General features: G+C 45.9%; 1 protein-coding gene across 3 annotated transcripts in view; it reads left to right on the forward strand.

Annotated features, from left to right (window-relative positions):
- Positions 1 to 17,307, forward strand: part of SEMA5A (semaphorin 5A) — a 565,637-nt gene that overhangs the window by 535,006 nt on the left and 13,324 nt on the right. For 2 of the 3 annotated variants that reach the window (XM_061393884.1, XM_061393883.1), the window contains 5 exons: positions 1,383 to 1,608; positions 4,749 to 4,967; positions 8,943 to 9,113; positions 11,104 to 11,259; positions 13,905 to 13,952. In XM_061393884.1, the coding sequence (XP_061249868.1) occupies positions 1,383 to 1,608; positions 4,749 to 4,967; positions 8,943 to 9,113; positions 11,104 to 11,259; positions 13,905 to 13,952 (820 nt within the window). Of the gene's footprint in view, positions 1 to 1,382; positions 1,609 to 4,748; positions 4,968 to 8,942; positions 9,114 to 11,103; positions 11,260 to 13,904; positions 13,953 to 14,897; positions 15,045 to 17,307 lie in introns of all 3 variants that reach the window. The other variant, XR_009731836.1, reaches the window with a different exon arrangement.

Here is a 17,307-nt window from a genome sequence, read left to right on the forward strand (position 1 = left end):
TGTCTCTGCTTTTTAATATACTGTCTAGGTTAGTCATAGCTTTTCTTCCAAGGAGCAAACACTCTTTAATTTCAGATGGCTGCAGTCACCATCTGCAGTGATTTGGGAGCCTAAGAAATTTAAATCTGTCGCTGTTTCCATTGTTTCCCCATCTATTTGCTATGACATGATGGGCCTGGATGCCATGTTTATTATGAAAAATTTACTATCTCTCATAATAAATGTTAGAAAGCTACTTTACTCCCATTTGATATGTATTTTTAAAATTAATAAAATTGTTTTAAAAATGTGGCCATCATTGAGTGTGTTGCATGGTGTAGGTCTTCTCTCTAATGAAACATCCTTTGCTGTCAAAAGGAGGACTTGGGATCTAGTGCTGTGTTCAAGGTCAAACTCTGCACCCCTTAGGTTTGGTCTTGTTTTTGGAGACATAGTGCTTAAAGTTCTTGTCAAATAATTAGACCTAGACGTATGGTCCTAAACTGCACCACCCACAGCTGCATGGCCCACTTGCCTGGGTCCTCCGACCTTTGCTTGTTGGAGGAGGCACCTGGTGTGAGGAAAGGGAGCTGAGACTGAGAAAAACCATTACCTTGTGGAAATTTCTTATAGACTAAAAGTTATCATGTATTGTGTTATCAACTGGATAACTACCTTTCTAACACTTTGAATCTGTGATCCAGAGCTTAAGCTATTCATAAATCTCAAATCAAACACATTATCATCCTAAAAACAAATATATTGGTTCCATCATTTTAATTAACTATAATCTTAAAAAACAAAAACAGCTAAACCTATCAGAATAAACAGCATTTTCAGTGATTATTAAGTGAAAGGAAGATGATTTGGGGGATCACCATTTTTGCTGCTGTGCTCAGTTGCTTCAGTTGTGTCTGACCCTGTGTGACCCTGTGGACTGTAGCCCGCCAGACCTCTCTTTCCATGGCATTCTCTAGGCAAGAATACTGGAGTGGGTTGCTGTTTCCTTCTCCAGGGGATCTTCCCGACCAAGGGATCGAACCCACACCTCTTATGTCTCGTGCATTGGCAGACAAGTTCTTTATTATGAGCACTGCCTGGGAAGCCCTTTCACCATCTTTATTCGCTTTCAGTAAATGTAATTATAGGTACCATTTTTATTCGCATACAATAACATTTATTGTCTCATTCTCATTGTTGATGGGGAAACTGTGCATATTCCTTTGCAGTTAACTTCTCTTAGATGCCTAATTTGACCCAAAAAATGTGCTTTTAACTTTGTAGAGTGGCTGGTGGGTCTCAGGACCTGAAGTTTAAAGAATCCTGTCTTTCACCTAAGCAAGGAAGCACTAGGCTCTGTTTCTGCAGTATGATAAGTGCATGTCATGCATTTTCTCTCCCAGGAGTACCAGCCTTGTAACACCAACCCATGCCCTGAGCTGAAAAAGACCACGCCCTGGACTCCCTGGACGCCCGTCAACATCTCTGACAATGGGGGTCACTACGAGCAGCGATTTCGGTACACGTGCAAAGCCCGTCTGCCTGATCCAAACTTGCTGGAAGTGGGAAGACAGAGAATTGAGATGCGGTACTGCTCTAGTGATGGAACCAGTGGCTGCTCCACCGACGGTGAGTCAGCGACTCCATAGGGACTGACCTGCTTCCAGGGACAGGCATTCTGTCTCCTCTCCAAGTTCATAGAATCGTTGGGGGGGGGTGGATTTTTCCTGTTCATTATGGCTTAGCCATGTTTATAACAATGATCTCTCTACATCAGAACTGACTTTATAGCGAACTGGTGGGAAAGACTCTTACTATAAATATTCAGTTGCATGTTGGGGTGGTTCCCTGACTCCATCCCTCAAAATAGCACCATATTTATAATGAGTTCAGAAAAGTTTATGGGAGATTCATTTAGTATCAGAATATATACTGAAGAAACCTCTGCATTCTTCCATCACCACTTTTATTCACACACAATTATATATATTTATCATTGTTGATGTCAGAGACTGTACAGATCCCTTTGCAGTTGGCACTGAAATTTAACCTGCAAATAAAGCTTTTCCTTTTTTTACTCCCCAAATGGGACAAAGACAAAGGAAGTGCATATCTGTGTTTATATCTATGAAAGAATCTTTCTGCTAAAAAAGGCAGTATGTGAGAATCCTTTAATACTCTTTGAAACTGCTTTGCCCCTTATAATTGTATAAATCCCTTCAATGCCATATGACTTATGTAGGGAGAGCACTAAGGTAGATGGGATGATCCACTCTCTGCCGGGTTCTGCCACTGAATGGTCACCTCCCGCCACTAACGCCACTCCTGCCTGTACCCAGCGGGCAACTCACTAGCTCCCTCTGGGGCTCAGGTGTCTCAACTACAGAAAAGGAAGTGAGGTTGGCCATCCCAAAGAGATTCATTTCTGCTTCTGCCTTCATCTCTCCGCTAATGCTCATCTGATTTAAGAAAATCAGTGCAATGTTAAAAAGAAAATAAGATGGTTCTTGAAGCAAGATGATGAGAACAGTAGAGTCATATCTTACACTGGGCCTGCCTGAACATTTCTTACACTTTTTCATTTACGATTCTGTTATTCTCCCAATGTGACTGTGGTAGAGAATACACAGTCACCATCAACATCATTTATAGGTTCAGAGTGTTTGGCCTTGACGGACCACAGAGCTGATGAGTCACCATGTTGGGCTTGCCATGGGTGGGATAAGCTTATGGAGGCGCCATGAGTCTGCTCCTGCTTTGTCACAGGGCTGCACTCACAAGGAGCGGCTCTGAGTGAGGGTCACCAGCTACCTGTAGGTCTCAGATCTCCATTCCTCCTCCTGGAGCTGCCAGCCTGGATGCGTTGGGGCTCAAAAGTTGCCCTCAAGAGCCACTCCCAGTCATATTTCCACTGACATTAACTGTCTCCTGACCTCAAACTATTCTGTTCCCTGTAGTTCAGCAGCTATACAAGTTGTTCATTGTTTCTTGGTGGGGAAGGGGGCAGGAAGTCTACCATAGTGAAGTATTTTATTTGAATAAATATACACTTTAAGTCAAATGAATAAAAACTACCTACCTAAAAAAATCAAGCAACATGATATGCATTCTGATTCATTATAAAATCCTACTTTAGTGAGAAATAAAGATAGGTGATGGAATACCAAGAAATAGATAACTGAAGACCCATTTTAGATATCTACATACCACAAGGGATGGTCTTATGATCTCAAGGTAGGGTTCTGAGATAAAATACAAAATGTGCAATTTAATATGAATTTCAGATATTTTTCAAAAATTACTTTAGTATAAGTATATTCTATGTGCTTCCCTGGTGGCTCAGATGGTAAAGAATTTGTCTGCCATGCAGAAGACCTGGGTTTGATCCCTGGGTTGGGAAGATCCCCTGGAGAAAGGAATGGCAACCCACTCCAGTATTCTTGCCTGGAGAAGTCCATGGACAGAGGAGCCTGGTGAGCTATAGTCCATGGGATTGCAAAGACTTGGACATGACGGAGCAACTAACACACACATGTTCCATGTGTCTTTTTTTAAGATAGGTATATCCCATGCATATTTAGATACATATTTATACTAAAATATTATTTGTTATTTATCTGAAACTAATATTTAACTGGGCTTCCTGTATTTTATTCACTAAATCTGACAACCCTGTCTTCAATTCAGTCACGTATTCCTTTATTTCAGAGAAGGCTGTGGACTTAATTCTTATGACATCAAAGATAAAAAAGAGAAAATGAATGACATTGTTTCTTTATTCTCTTTTCTGAACATATATTTTTTTAATCCTTCCTTTCTCATATATATATAAAACCAACATTAACATTCATTTTTAATGATAATAATATAAGCTAAGGAAAATTTTGATATCCATTTTAAAAAGACATCTTACCTTTCCTCTAAAAGTATATTGTGGGCATAGTTTTAAAAATACTTCATCCTTCTGTGTCTTAGTGGCTTCAAGTTCTAATTACCAGCCACGCATCTTGGTATTGATACCCTGAGAATACAGAATTGGACTTGTTTGGCTCCTATCACACAAAACAAGGCTAAATTGTGTGTTCTGTATTGATTAACCACAAAGGACTGTCTCATCAGAGAAATAGGTTTCTCATCCATTTTCTCTGAAGAGCACCCCACATAGGTTTCTGAGCCACAGATTTTAAGTAAGCAACCAAGAAGCCTAGAACCATCCATACTTGTCTGCCTCCTCACACCCAGAACCTCATGGCATACTTTGAGAGTTTTTTGTTAAAACCCATGTCACCCTGCTTCCATTTGAGAAAATGACTATTTCTTAATATTTTAAGGCAGTAGACATGTTCATCAAAATAATCATAAATTGCACAAGGGCAATTTGTTGCAGAATTCCCAATGGAAGTGAGAAGGCTGTATTTTCTTTGAAAGAAGTTTCTCAGAACAATAAATGATCTATTACCAAAAAAAAAAAAAAGAACTCTGTTATTGTACAAGGACTTTGCCACATTCACAAATCGAGGTCTTATTTGCACTATTATTTAATAGCAACTGTGGAGATAGAAGACTTGAATTATAGGAGATTATCAGGCAAACTGCAATTTTATTTTTATTTCGTTTTTCGCTTCTGCAGTGTAAAAATTGTTCCACGGATACTTGAGAATGTAGTTGCAGAGGCAGAGCAGAGAGTGGCTGCAGAATGAGAGTTAGTTTGGACTCTGGTTACTCTAAGAGCTCCTGACTAAATCACACTTGGGCCATTTCCTTGGCAGGCCTGTCGGGCGATTTCCTGCGGGCAGGGAGATACTCCGCCCACACCGTCAACGGGGCGTGGTCGGCCTGGACGTCGTGGTCACAGTGCAGCCGAGACTGCAGCCGGGGCATCCGGAACCGGAAGCGTGTCTGCAACAACCCGGAGCCCAAGTTCGGGGGCATGCCTTGCTTGGGCCCGTCCCTGGAATACCAGGAATGCAACATCTTGCCCTGCCCAGGTGAGCAGTTCCCGAAATCTGGAAAAACTGAAACATCAAGGTCTTGGAAGACCTTCTCATCCGTCTTCCCTGGCTTTATGTTTGAGGTATAACTTGTGATAGATAGGTAGATACAGACACAGGTGTGGATGGAGGTGTAGATACAAAAATTGTGGACTTCCCGGGTGGCTCTAGTGGTAAAGAACCCACCTGCCAATGCAGGAGACATAAGAGATGCTGATTAATCCCAGGGTCAGTAAGAGCCTCTGGAGGAGGTCATGGAAACCCACTCCAGTGTTCTTGTCTGGAGAATCCCATAGACAGAGGAGCCTGGTGGGCTACAGTCCATAGGGTTACAAGAGTAGGACACAACTGAAGTGACATCGCATGCACACACACATAGATATAGGTGTAAACATAGACACAGATGTAGATAGAGATATAGGTGTAGCTATAGATACAGATTTCCTTGGAGGAAGGCATGGCAATCCACTCCAGTATTCTTCCTGGAAAATCCCATGGACAGAGGAGCCTGGCGGGCTACAGTCCATGGGGTCTCAAGAGTCAGACATGACTGAAGTGGCTTAGCACAGCACAGCATAGACATAGGTTAGATACATAGACGTTGATGTGGAAGTAGATGCAGGTGTAGACGCAGACATAGATGTAAGTATACATATCAGTTTAGATACATGGATGTAGAGATGATCTTCCAACTTCCTTGCTATAAAGACAAATATAACCTAGACCAGATTATGTTCATCTGTTTCTGCTGCTGTTAAAGAAACCAGAACATACTCAGAGCCCCTCTGAGGGATGGTGGGCCCAGGCACTGCACCTCAGGAGAAGTGGGCTGGGTTTCGTTGTCTGGAGAGACGTGTCCTGTCCTTGACACGGGAGGCTGGCCCCTCCCAGCCTGTGATGGGCCCAACCCCCCAGAACTGGCCTCCCTTCATACCACAGAGCCTTCACCAGAGTGACAGTTAACAGGGCTAGCCCCCATGGGGCCTGCCAAGCCCGCCCCCAGGTGCCCTCAGCTGACAGGTGTCCACCTCCTCCTGAGTCCAGTCTTCTAAACGTGCAGCGCCTCTCCGGCAGGCCCACTGGAGGTGCGCTGTCAGAGTCTCCTCCCTGAGTCCACAAGTTCCCGCACAAGCGCAGGGTCAATAAATGAGCTGCAAGGGCCCCACGCAGGGTGTTGTGCACTGACACAGCTCCAAAGGCTCTCTGTCGTCTTTGATGCTCTGATCATCTCTGCCTTCTTCCTGCCCTGGCTCTGAGTGCAGCTGTGTCACTTTGATCGCTTCCTCTGGCCTTCCCACGTCAGAGCAGCTTTCATTTAACCCCATGCTGCATGGCCATCCTGCGCGCTGGGCTCTGGGGTTTTGTATCCTGCCTTCGACTTTGTCAGAGTGACCACCCAAGGAGGGTGACCATCTCACTCCTGACCATGCCCTCAGCTCCCAGTGAGCCTGGCACACGCTCCAAATAGCTCCAGTGATGGTTGTTGAAGGATATGAAAATAAGCAGTTTGTTACTTGATCTTCCTTTTTTTAATTCATTCAGTTCTTCAGCAGACATTTTTGATAACCCACTCTGCATTATTTACTCAATATAAAAAGGCTCGGGCTTTCCTGGTAGCTCAGCTGGTAAAGAATGCCCCTGCAATGCAGGAGACCTGGATTTGATCCCTGGGTTGGGAAGATCCCCTGGAGGAGGGATGGGCTACCCACTCCAGTCTTCTTGGGCTTTCCTGGTGGCTCAGACAGTAAAGAATCGCCCTGCAGTGCAGGAGGCCTCAGTTGCATCCCTGGGTTGGCAAGATCCCCTGGAGGAGAGCATGGTAACCCACTCCAGTATTCTTGCCTGGAAAATCCCCATGGACAGAGGAACCTGGCAGGCTACAACCCATGGAGTCGCAAAGAGTCGGACACGACTGAGGGACTAATCACAGCACAGCACAGAGAAAGACTCAGTGACCTGGTCCAGGTTGGAAAGGAACTTAAGAATTTAGTGAGGAGGCATCCTGTGAACAATGACAGCCTAGTAGGTCACCAGCTGTTCCGTTGATGACAAGACGCGGTGGCTACCTCAGCCAGGGACCCACTGAGCTGGAATCAGGGCAGCTGTACCGAGCAGGCTGCCCCTGGGCTGAGTCCTCAGGGCCACATGCGAGTAGGCCATATAGACAAGCAGGGGTGGGAAATAAGGGGTCGTGCTAAGTATGGTGCACAGGGTTTTTAAAGGCACAGAAGCCTGCATCTGTAGCATCTTTTTCAGTTGGTTAAAAAAAATTTTTTCTGGATTCCTTAAGCCAGGAACTGGCTTGCAACAGTACTTAGACAGCATCTGTTAGATGGACAGATGGATGGATGATGAGCGAATTGTGGGCGGATGATGGATGGATGGATGATGAGAAGATGGTGGGCGGATAGTTGGGTGGGTGAATAAACATGTACATTAAACTTAATATACAGTCCCTAGCTTTGTAGTGGGGGCTCCTAGTCATGTTCCTGCTCCTCCCGCTACTTTGCACTTCCTAGACTATCTCTGCCTAAATTTCTCCAGCCTCAGGAGACTCTTCCCTCCAAACTACCCAGCTTTCTTGGCTGAGCCATGCTGAGGGGCTGGGAAAGGTCATGTCTTTCCCACAGCCCCAGTGTGGAGAGTCAAAGGGCTCTTCCTCCCCCGAGGGGCCAAGAGGGAACCCGAGGGGCCACATGATTAGATTAGCATCTGTGCTGTAAAGAGAGGCCAGGAGGCAGCATGAGAAAGTCAGGACCCCTCGCCCACGCCACCTCCCCGGACTCCAGACACAAGCCCTGGCTGCCATCGGCAGAATGTGCAGACTCCTGCAGATTCTTGGGTGCTGCCCAGGCCCTCAGGTGCTAGGCTGGGGTCCGTCTCAGATACGTCCCATCATTGTGACCTAGTGGCTGCTTTTATTTTTGTGGATCTGCTGGTCAAGCCAACACTATGTATACATAACATTGTTGTATTGCAATAGCTCTTTGGAAAGCCAAGATTCCCTAGAGGGCTGTGAAAACATTCAGAGTGGCCCTCTTACTTTCCACTTGGGAGGGTACAAGTTCAGGGGCTAAGTGGGGCGAATGCTGATTCTCTCTCCCGCCTCCTAGAAAATTCCTGACACAACACGCAGGATTGAAAGAGCTTGTAGCTTTGCATGCTGAGCTGCTCAGCTGGCTATGGGCTATTTTTGCCTCAACTAGGACTCTTCCCTTTCTATGAATTTACTCCTCCTCCATCCTCTTGGGTCCACAAAGGGGTGCTGTATTTTATTTTAAAATGAGTTTTCTCATTATGGGCTTCCTTGGTGGCTCAGGGGTAATCCACCTGCCAGTTCAGGAGATGTGGCTTTGATCCCTGGGTTGAGAAGATCCCCCAGAGAAAGAAATGGCAACCCATTCCAGTATTCTTGCCTGGGAAATCCCATGGACAGAGGAGCCTGGCGGGCTACAGTCCATGGGGTCAGACATGACTTAGCCACTAAATAACCACAGTGTTCTGTCTATAACATATATTAGGCGCCTGTGGTGTGCTAAGAACACTTATTGCTTCTCTGTCCGTGAAATCCTGAAGTCCACACTTTGTTCAGTAAACTGCAAGGAACACAAAGGGAGCCTAAGACTTTGGTTTTGTCCTGTGTGGTTGGCAGCAGTGAGCGGTAGCTGGAGCTTCACCTGAACAGCTACAGAACCAGGTTCATGGTCAGCCCCAGAGGCTGGATTTTGTTCTACAGACATACACTCGTTCCTTGATCACCCTTACGCTTGCATCTTCCATGCTTAGAAGTATTTCCTGGAAGAATTGAGAGGAACTGAGGAAGCATGGGGAGGAATGTGGAAGACCCCATATGCCCTCCTGTGATGGCCCATGGTGTGCCCGACGCGTTCCCGCGGTGCAGACCCTGGGCAGCCCCACCAGCTCGGTCAGATGTGGGTTTCAGAAGTGCTGTGGTTTTCTGCCCCTTCCCAGTGGATGGCATGTGGTCTTGCTGGTCCTCCTGGTCCACGTGCTCGGCAACGTGTGGAGGGGGACACTACATGAGGACACGCTCGTGCACAAACCCAGCCCCCGCCTACGGAGGTGACATCTGCCTGGGACTGCACACAGAGGAGGCGCTCTGCAACACGCAGCCCTGCCCCGGTAAGCAGCCCCTCCCTGCCCAGCGCAGAGGACAGGGCGATTTTGGCCTTCCCCTTGGTAAAGACTGCCCTCAATGCAGGAGATCCCGGTTTGATCCCTGGGTCAGGAAGATCTGCTGGAGAAGGGAGAGGCTACCCACTCCAGTTTTCTTGGGCTTCCCTTGTGGCTCAGCAGGAATCCGCCTGCAGTGCGGGAGACCTGGGTTAGATCCCTGGGTTGGGAAGATCCCCTGGAGAAGGGAACTCCAGTATTCTGGCCTGGAGAATTCCATGGACTATACAGTCCATGGGGTGCAAAGAGTCGGACACGACTGAGCGGCTTTCACTTTCACTTTTCGCTCTGTTGGCGGAATGGTGAAATTGACAGAAGTGTGTCTCAGGAAGACTAAAAGAGGGGACACAGTGGTGCCACGGTGTTGCCCGTGAAGTGACTTCATAACACGTTGTTCTGCTAATACGATGGACTCATTCTCACCGTGCCACGGTTGCAGAACTAGCAACAGAAACTGGTGATGACCAAGCATTCTTATAGTATCGAAGCTGGTAATGGGTACTGAGGGGCTTCCCCTCTGGCTCAGTGGTAAAGAATCCACCTGCCAGTGCAGGAGATGTGGGTTCAATCCCTGGGTCGGGAAGATCCCTGGAGAAGGAAATAGCACCCACTCGAATATTCTTGCCTGGGAAATCCCATGGATGGAGGAGCTTGGCAGGCTACAGACCATAAGGTCACAAAGAGTCATACATGACTGAGTGACTGAGCAGGCAGGCAAGGAATGCGAACTGACATTTTGTTGCTGAGAATCAGGGTGGGAATCAGAGAGCCTTTATGGAGTGGCTTCACGGGAATCCCCCCCCAGGGCCGTAGGCGTGGGTTCCGGGCTCCAAGGCTGGGCGGCCGAGGTGCCCAGTGGACACCCTGCAGAGCCTTCCCCATCCAAGAGTAGTTCACTTTTCTAACATAGAGGGACCACTTGGAGTGAAAATGAGACACTCTCCTCTGAATCTGACTTAAACTTTGAAACACACTAACGTGTGTGTGTGTGTGTGTTTTTAACTAGCTCCAGAATATTTTCCATGCAGGTTTCCTGTATATTGAGAAGTGTTTAGAAAGTGTATTCTCAGTCAGTCCAAAAGCAGTTACTTTACACATTTCTCAGAAAATACTGTACCCTTTACAATCGATCAAAACACAAGTTTGGTTTCCAGATTTTCCCTGAACTGCAAAGAGGATACTTACATTTAAAAAGGAAGAAAAAAGTAAAGTGTGTACTAACAATATTTTTATATTATTAATATTTCAGAAATATTATTGAGAGTTCATTTTTTTTAAACTCCTCACTTAAAATGTGTATTAATCCTCTCTTTTCACACATCTGTGTACCTGGGCAAATTTAACAAATCCTAGGGAATCTCCTCCTCTGGGGTAAAGTGACCTTAGCTGGCTCATCTTTTGACCTTGACCCAGACTTGTTCATGGATCTTTGGTGCTTCAGGCACAGTAAACACGGGATAGAACGAATTCTACCTCAAGTGCCGCCTGCCAGTGGTGTACTGACTCTGCAGGGCTGTTTTCATAACAGAAAAGAAAGTATTAGTATGTGTAGTAGCTTGAACCCCCTTCAGCAGCCAAGACTTTCTCATTAACGTCAGTTCTCTTGCCTGGGTGCTGAGACCTGTAGAAATTCTCCAGGGACGTATGTGAGTGTGAATGATCCTACAGGATAGTGTCTAACATTACTTTAGAGCATTAAAATAATGTGTGTTTTAGAAAGTGTACTCTAAGCACATTATTTCTAATCAAAGGTATATGAGTTCTTTGATTCATGCTCCAGTGTGTTTTATTTACCGAACTTGGTCATGAGATATGAGTCTATCTTATTTGTAAACTATAAATATCGTATGCAAACTCAATGTCGGTAAGCTGCCAGGCTTCCAGGTTGGTGGATGTTAATGGTCTTGTTGCCTCATCTCGTCTCCTCGGGCTCCTGCAGAGAGCTGGTCGGAGTGGTCAGAGTGGTCTGAGTGTGACGTGGCTGGAGTCCAGGTCCGTGTACGCCAGTGCGTCCTTCTGTTCCCCGTGGGCAGCCAGTGTTCCGGAAACACCACAGAAAGCCGGCCCTGCATTTTTGATTCCAACTTCATTCCAGGTAAGGGGGCAGAGATGCTTATTAGTGTGAACAAAATCACTTCTAATGTTTCAGGAGGAAATGATTCATGGGTAGGAGTTTTAACTGCTCTTTGAGGTTCTGTTTGGTAAAACAAGAGATCATTCAATCAGTTCTTATGGTTTCAAGGTGGTTATGAATTTGTGGGAGTTCCCAGGTGGTGTAGTGGTAAAGAACCCATCTGCCAATGCAAGAGATATAAGAGATGCAGGTTCTATCCCTGGGTCGGGAAGATCCCCTGGAGGAGGGCATGACAACCCACTCCACTTTTCTTGCCTGGCAAATCCCATGGACAGATGAGCCTGGCAGGCTACAGTCCACAGGGTTGCAAAGAGTAGGACACAGCTGAAGTGATGTAGCATGCACACACACATAGATATAGATGTAGACGTAGATATGGATGTAGGCGTAGATGTAGATATGGATGCAGGTGTAGACATAGATGTGGATACAGGTGTAGATGCAGATGCATGCATGCATATAGAGTAGACATAGATATAGATGTAGACATAGATATAGATGTGAGAGTTGGATGTAAGATACAGATGTATAGATAGGGTGTAGACATAGATGGGACTTCCCAGGTGATGCCAGTGGTAAAGAACCTGCCTGCCAATGCAGGAAACATAAGAAGTGGTAAAGAACCCACTCCAGTACTCTTGCCTGGAAAATCCCATGGGTGGAGGAGCCTGGTAGGCTGCAGTCCATGGGGTCGCTCAGTCGGTCCGACTCTTCAAGACCCCATGGACCATAGCCTACCAGGCTCCTCCACCCATGGGATTTTCCAGGCAAGAGTACTCCAGTGCGTGAAAGTGAAAAGTGAAAATGAAGTTGCTCAGTCGTGTCCGACTCTTAGCGACCCTATGGACCACAGCCTACCAGGCTCTTCCATCCATGGGATTTTCCAGGCAAGAGTACAGGAGTGGGGTGCATTGCCTTCTCCGGAAGCGACTTAGCAGCAGGAGACATAAGAGATGCTGATTAATCCCTGGATCTGGAAGGTCCTCTGGAGGGCATGGCGTAGATATAGACAGAGATACAGGTGTAGACACTAATGCAGGTATAGACATAGATACAGATGTAGATAGAGGTATAGGTGTAGATATAGATACAGGTTTCCCTGGAGGAGGGCATGGCAACCCACTTCACTGTTCTTGCCTGGAGAATCCCATGGACAGAGGAGCACAGTGGGCTACAGTCCTTGGGGTCGCAAAGAGACAAAACCGAAGCAACTTAGCAGGCATGCACACATGCATGGATTTGTGGGTAATGCAGTTGGAGACTTGAATTTAGGCCATGAGTTTTAAGATTTTTTAAGCACAATATCTTCTACAATTTATTGACTATAACACAGTTTGTTCAAAAAATGAAAATAGATTTTTTTTTTTTAAATATTAGATTAAGTGCTTTGGCCATGCTGTGCATATTTGTTTGCACAGAGAAAAGAGGACCGTTCTTTTCATGTAATCTTAGTATATTTGGGAAAATGGAAACCGATCCTTATTCTCGTCTTAGAGAAGAGGTTGGCTGGCCCTTTGGCTACAGTCCTTTCCATGTGAAATCAATGTCTGGTTAATAGTGATAGCTTATCACCCATCACATGCTCACCCAGGCACCGGCTGTTGTTCAGTCACTCAACTGTCTGATTCTTTGCGACCCCATGGACCGCAGTACAGTGGGCCCCCCTGTCCTCCACTGTCTTCCAGAGTTCACCCAAGTTCATGTCCATTGAGGTGGTGATACCATCTAAACACCAAACCAAAAGGCATGAGCTAGATACTTACAAAATATTTCACATATTTCTACCATGTCCCTTAGGACTCTGACATGGACCAAAAGCAGAGAGTAACCTCTTAAAAGGTTGCAATAGAGAATACCTTGTTTTCCCCTAAAGGAAAATGTAGTCGTGTTTTAGAGAAAGTTACCTTAGGCCTCCTAAGGCACCTCAATCTTCCACTGTCTAGAACTGCAGGAGTGTTTATTATTGTTTCCTTTTCAACCATAGACATATTTTTAATTCTTGCTATTGAATGAAAAATCAGGAGCATTTCTGGACTCCTGAAATGGTGTGTATCCTTGGGAGTTAAACATTTAGGTGGATCTCTCCTTTTATTGGCATCCTACTAGTGGGTTTCACATAAGCATGGAAGACAGCATGAATGAGCTCTGAGTAGGAAAATTATTTGTTGAGGCAATTTCTTTTGAGCTCTAGTGGAATGGTCTCCTCCCCAGGGAATGTGACAACACTGGTTTTGATGAGACAAAAGATCTGAGGCAGAAACCAGGGAGGCAGAGGCTGCAGTGTTCCACAGCGAGCAGAATACATTGTAACAGAAAATCTGCACAAACTCCACCCTTGTTTTGAAACAAGTGCCCTGATTTCAGTCTGGGAGACCATAGTATTCTCTGTTGCTGTAATGAATCTCACTCCTTTGCAATCAAGATGACCTTGACCAGATGCATCTCAGGTTGGCTAAAACAAATAATTGTGTTTTTTAAAAAAAAATTGATTACGCTTTTCGAAACATTGACTCACGTAAAACTCAAAATCATTAGACACTTTGTAAATGAATCATTAATGTGATCTTCCTTCCCTTCATACATTGTGATTGAATCTTTTTTTCCAGAAGTGTCTGTGGCCAGATCCAGCAGCATAGAAGAGAAAAGATGTGGGGGTGAGTTCTGCTTTTTAATTAATTCCTAGTGCATTTCTGATATTTTCCAGTTGTTTCTAATCTCATATGTTTCATGTGATGTTTCTGCTATTGACCAAGAAAAACAGATTAGAGGAACTCCTCGATCTAAACACATTTTATTTTGGCAGTGAAAATGCAAAGGAGTCCATATTTGATGTCTGCATCAGTGATTCTTACATTGGGTCCTTAGATCAGCACCATCAGTATCATGTGGGAACTTGATAGAAATGCAGGTTTTCAGGCCCCTTTCAATCTACAGAATCAGAACCCCACTGAGAGGGGTCCGGCTCTGCGGTTTAATAAGCCCCTCAGGTGTTTTTGGTGGATGTAAGCTGTATGATCCAGTGATTCTGGTATTAGCTACAGTTAGATTTCCCACGAGTAAAACAGAATGCAACCATTTTGTTTATATTTATAGTGTAAATCCATGACAGCCAGCCTCAGATCTCCAAAAGGCTGAAGCAATAAAATGATACAGTTTTATTATGGGCGAAAGGTTAGACATATCTCTAGAGATATTTTTCAAACTTCCAGCAACCCTGAATGATAGAAATCGCATTCCTTGGGTCAAATCCATGATGCTTTTGGACTTTCCCGTCTAGTTCTATCCTGTCTGGACTGGAGGGGCTGGCTGTCCACTGATCAGAGTCCAGCCGCTGTCCAGCTGCTGTGTGGAGCCAGTACCCAAACACAGGACCAGTGTCTTCCTGTGTGTACGTGCTGACCAGTCCTAGCATAATCTATTACAGCTGGGAGTCCCAGACAGCTCAGGTCAAAGGTCTTGGGTCTCTCACACTCAGAAAGAAGCTGGATTTTCAGAGGTGTGTTTTGGGGATGTACTTGCGTTATTAAATACACTGATAAAGTCTGTCTACACTGTTACATTCTGTTTACTCAGCCATCTGTTAATCCATTTGTTTTCAGTCGTGTTTACTGAGCACCCACTCTGTTCCAGTTTTGTGAGGGGTGCATACAGTGGGGACTCTAATAGCTCCAACTCATCTGGAAAGAAATGACATATCCCAGGAGAGCCCTGTGCCTGAGAAGGGTGAAGTCTCAAGTCTGATGTGGGTCAATTCACTGAGTTCACAGACTAGCGACCACTGCCTTGGGATCTGGGCTTCCCCAGTGACTCAGCGGTAGAGAAGCCTCTTGTAATGCAGGAGACACAGGAGACTGGGGTTCGATCCCTGGGTCAGGAAGAGCCCCTGGAGGAGGGCATGGCAATCCACTCCAGTATTCTTGCCTGGAGAATCCCATGGACAGAGGAGCCTGGCGGGCTACAGTCCATAGGGTTGCAAAGAGTCAAACATGACTGAAGCAACTGAGCACGCACACACCTTGGGATCCAGCTGCAAGATGAATGTGGGTTGGTTCACAGAAGAATAATTGGCACCTTAGTATTTTTGGATCAGTCACTATATGCTCAACACTGTATCAGATGACAGAGGTTTCCTATTTCATCCCTGCAAAGTTTGTTCCTGTGGGTGCCGCAGCCCACGGTTCTTTTTGTAAAACCCTTGGCAATAGAGAAGGATTCGGAAGTCAGCGTTTTTCAGGGTATAGACGGCTGATACTGGGCATATACAGTATGACATCCCCGAGGATCTGGGGACCACACTCCATAGTAACCAGTCTCTTTAAAGACCTTGCCATGGAATATGGGTGAAGGGAAGCGGCTAATGAATGCTCCTCCTGGCATTTCTGGTCAGTTCTGCAGCAAATGGTCTGGTCGGGTCAGGTCGGGCTTCGCTGCCAGATGAGTGGTGAAAAATCATTTGTGTTCAGAGACTGGTTTTGGGAATTGTAGAGAAGGCATAGCAGCCAGAGCTTTTATCTGCATTTTATAAACAGAGAGACGGTCAGAGAGAAGAGGTTCACAGGAAGTCGAAGTGGAGCTGGGTCTAGATCCAGACGGTGGGATCCCAGTGTGAGTGTTAAGCCCGGAGCACCTTGGGTTTCCAAGATGGCTTAGTGATAAAGAATCTGCCTGCCAAAGCAGGAGATGTCAGTTCAATCCCTGGGTCAGGAAGATCCCCTAGAGAAGGAATTGGCAACCCACTGCAGTAATCTTGCCTGAGAAATTTCTTGGGCAGAGGAGCCTGATGGGTTATAGTCTGTGCAGTCACAAAGAGTCAGACATGACTTAGCAACTAAACAACAATCACCACAAGAAAAGAGTCCTGGTGCTGAGTGTCCCACGGGAAGGTGTCTGGGGTCTGCAGCCATAGCATCTCTGTCCAGGCAGCACTCTTAGACAATACCCAGGGTCCCCAGAGTGGCAGAGATTATAGAGAGTGTCCCCATCCTGAGGGATTTCAAGGCAGAATCTGGGTGCAGCCAGCTGATGCTTCTGCAGCATGACTGACCCTGCAGGTGTAACACAAATTCACAAGCCACTTTCCTCAGCTGGCCTTCTCAGGGTAAGGTATGGGAGTCCTGCCAAGACCTTGAACATCCAGGAGGACATGACACAGAAGGCCCTTTTGTCTCTCTTACTCTCTTTAGTCGCTCAGTCGTGTCCAACTCTTGCAACCCCATGGACTGTAGCCTCTGTGGAGTGGGTTGCCATTTCCTTCTCCAGGGGATCTTCCCAACCCAGGAATCGAACCTGGGTCTCCTGCATTGCAAGCAGATTCTTTACCAACTGAGCTAGGAGGGACAGAAGGCCCACTTCCATCCTAAGACTCAGCATTTGTGTGTTTGAGCCAGTTCTGCCATATGCTGCACCAAATCAAACCTCAAGGTGCTATTGATTCAGTCATAGAAACTTTAATCACAGTCTTCAAAACTCATTGTTTTGGTCTTAGGCTGCTGACACTGGCACAGCAGAGCAGGTGGGTAAGTGGTCATGTGTGCAGGCGTGCTCCAGATGGTCAATCGTGTCTGACTCTTTGTGACTCTGTGGACTCTAGCCCTCCAGGCTCCTCTGTCCATGGGATTTCCCAGGCAAGAATAGTGGGGGAGATTACCATTCCCTTCTCCAAGGGATCTTCCTGACCCAGGGATTGAATCCGAGTCTCCTGCATTACAGGCCAATTCTTTACAGTCTGAGCCCCCGGGGAAGCCCTGGGGGTAAGAGGTCAGATGGGGCTAATTGTAGGTGACAAGTAAAAAGCGTTACCTAGCAAGGAGTTTTGAGGACGTTGAGGGGACTTCACAGATAACTTTTTTCAGCTTATTGAAAAATCAGTCAAACTTTACACAGATAATTGGCCAGTTGAGCCCACTGGGTAATTGGTCTCTGTTCCAAATTTACTGAACCAAAACAATAGCAAAAAAGCATATTCAAAGCAAAGTGCCACACTAAGCAGATTCAAGAGATTTAATAGGA

This window comes from Bos javanicus, chromosome 20 (assembly GCF_032452875.1).
Source record: "Bos javanicus breed banteng chromosome 20, ARS-OSU_banteng_1.0, whole genome shotgun sequence".
NCBI classification, from domain to species: Eukaryota; Metazoa; Chordata; class Mammalia; order Artiodactyla; family Bovidae; genus Bos; species Bos javanicus.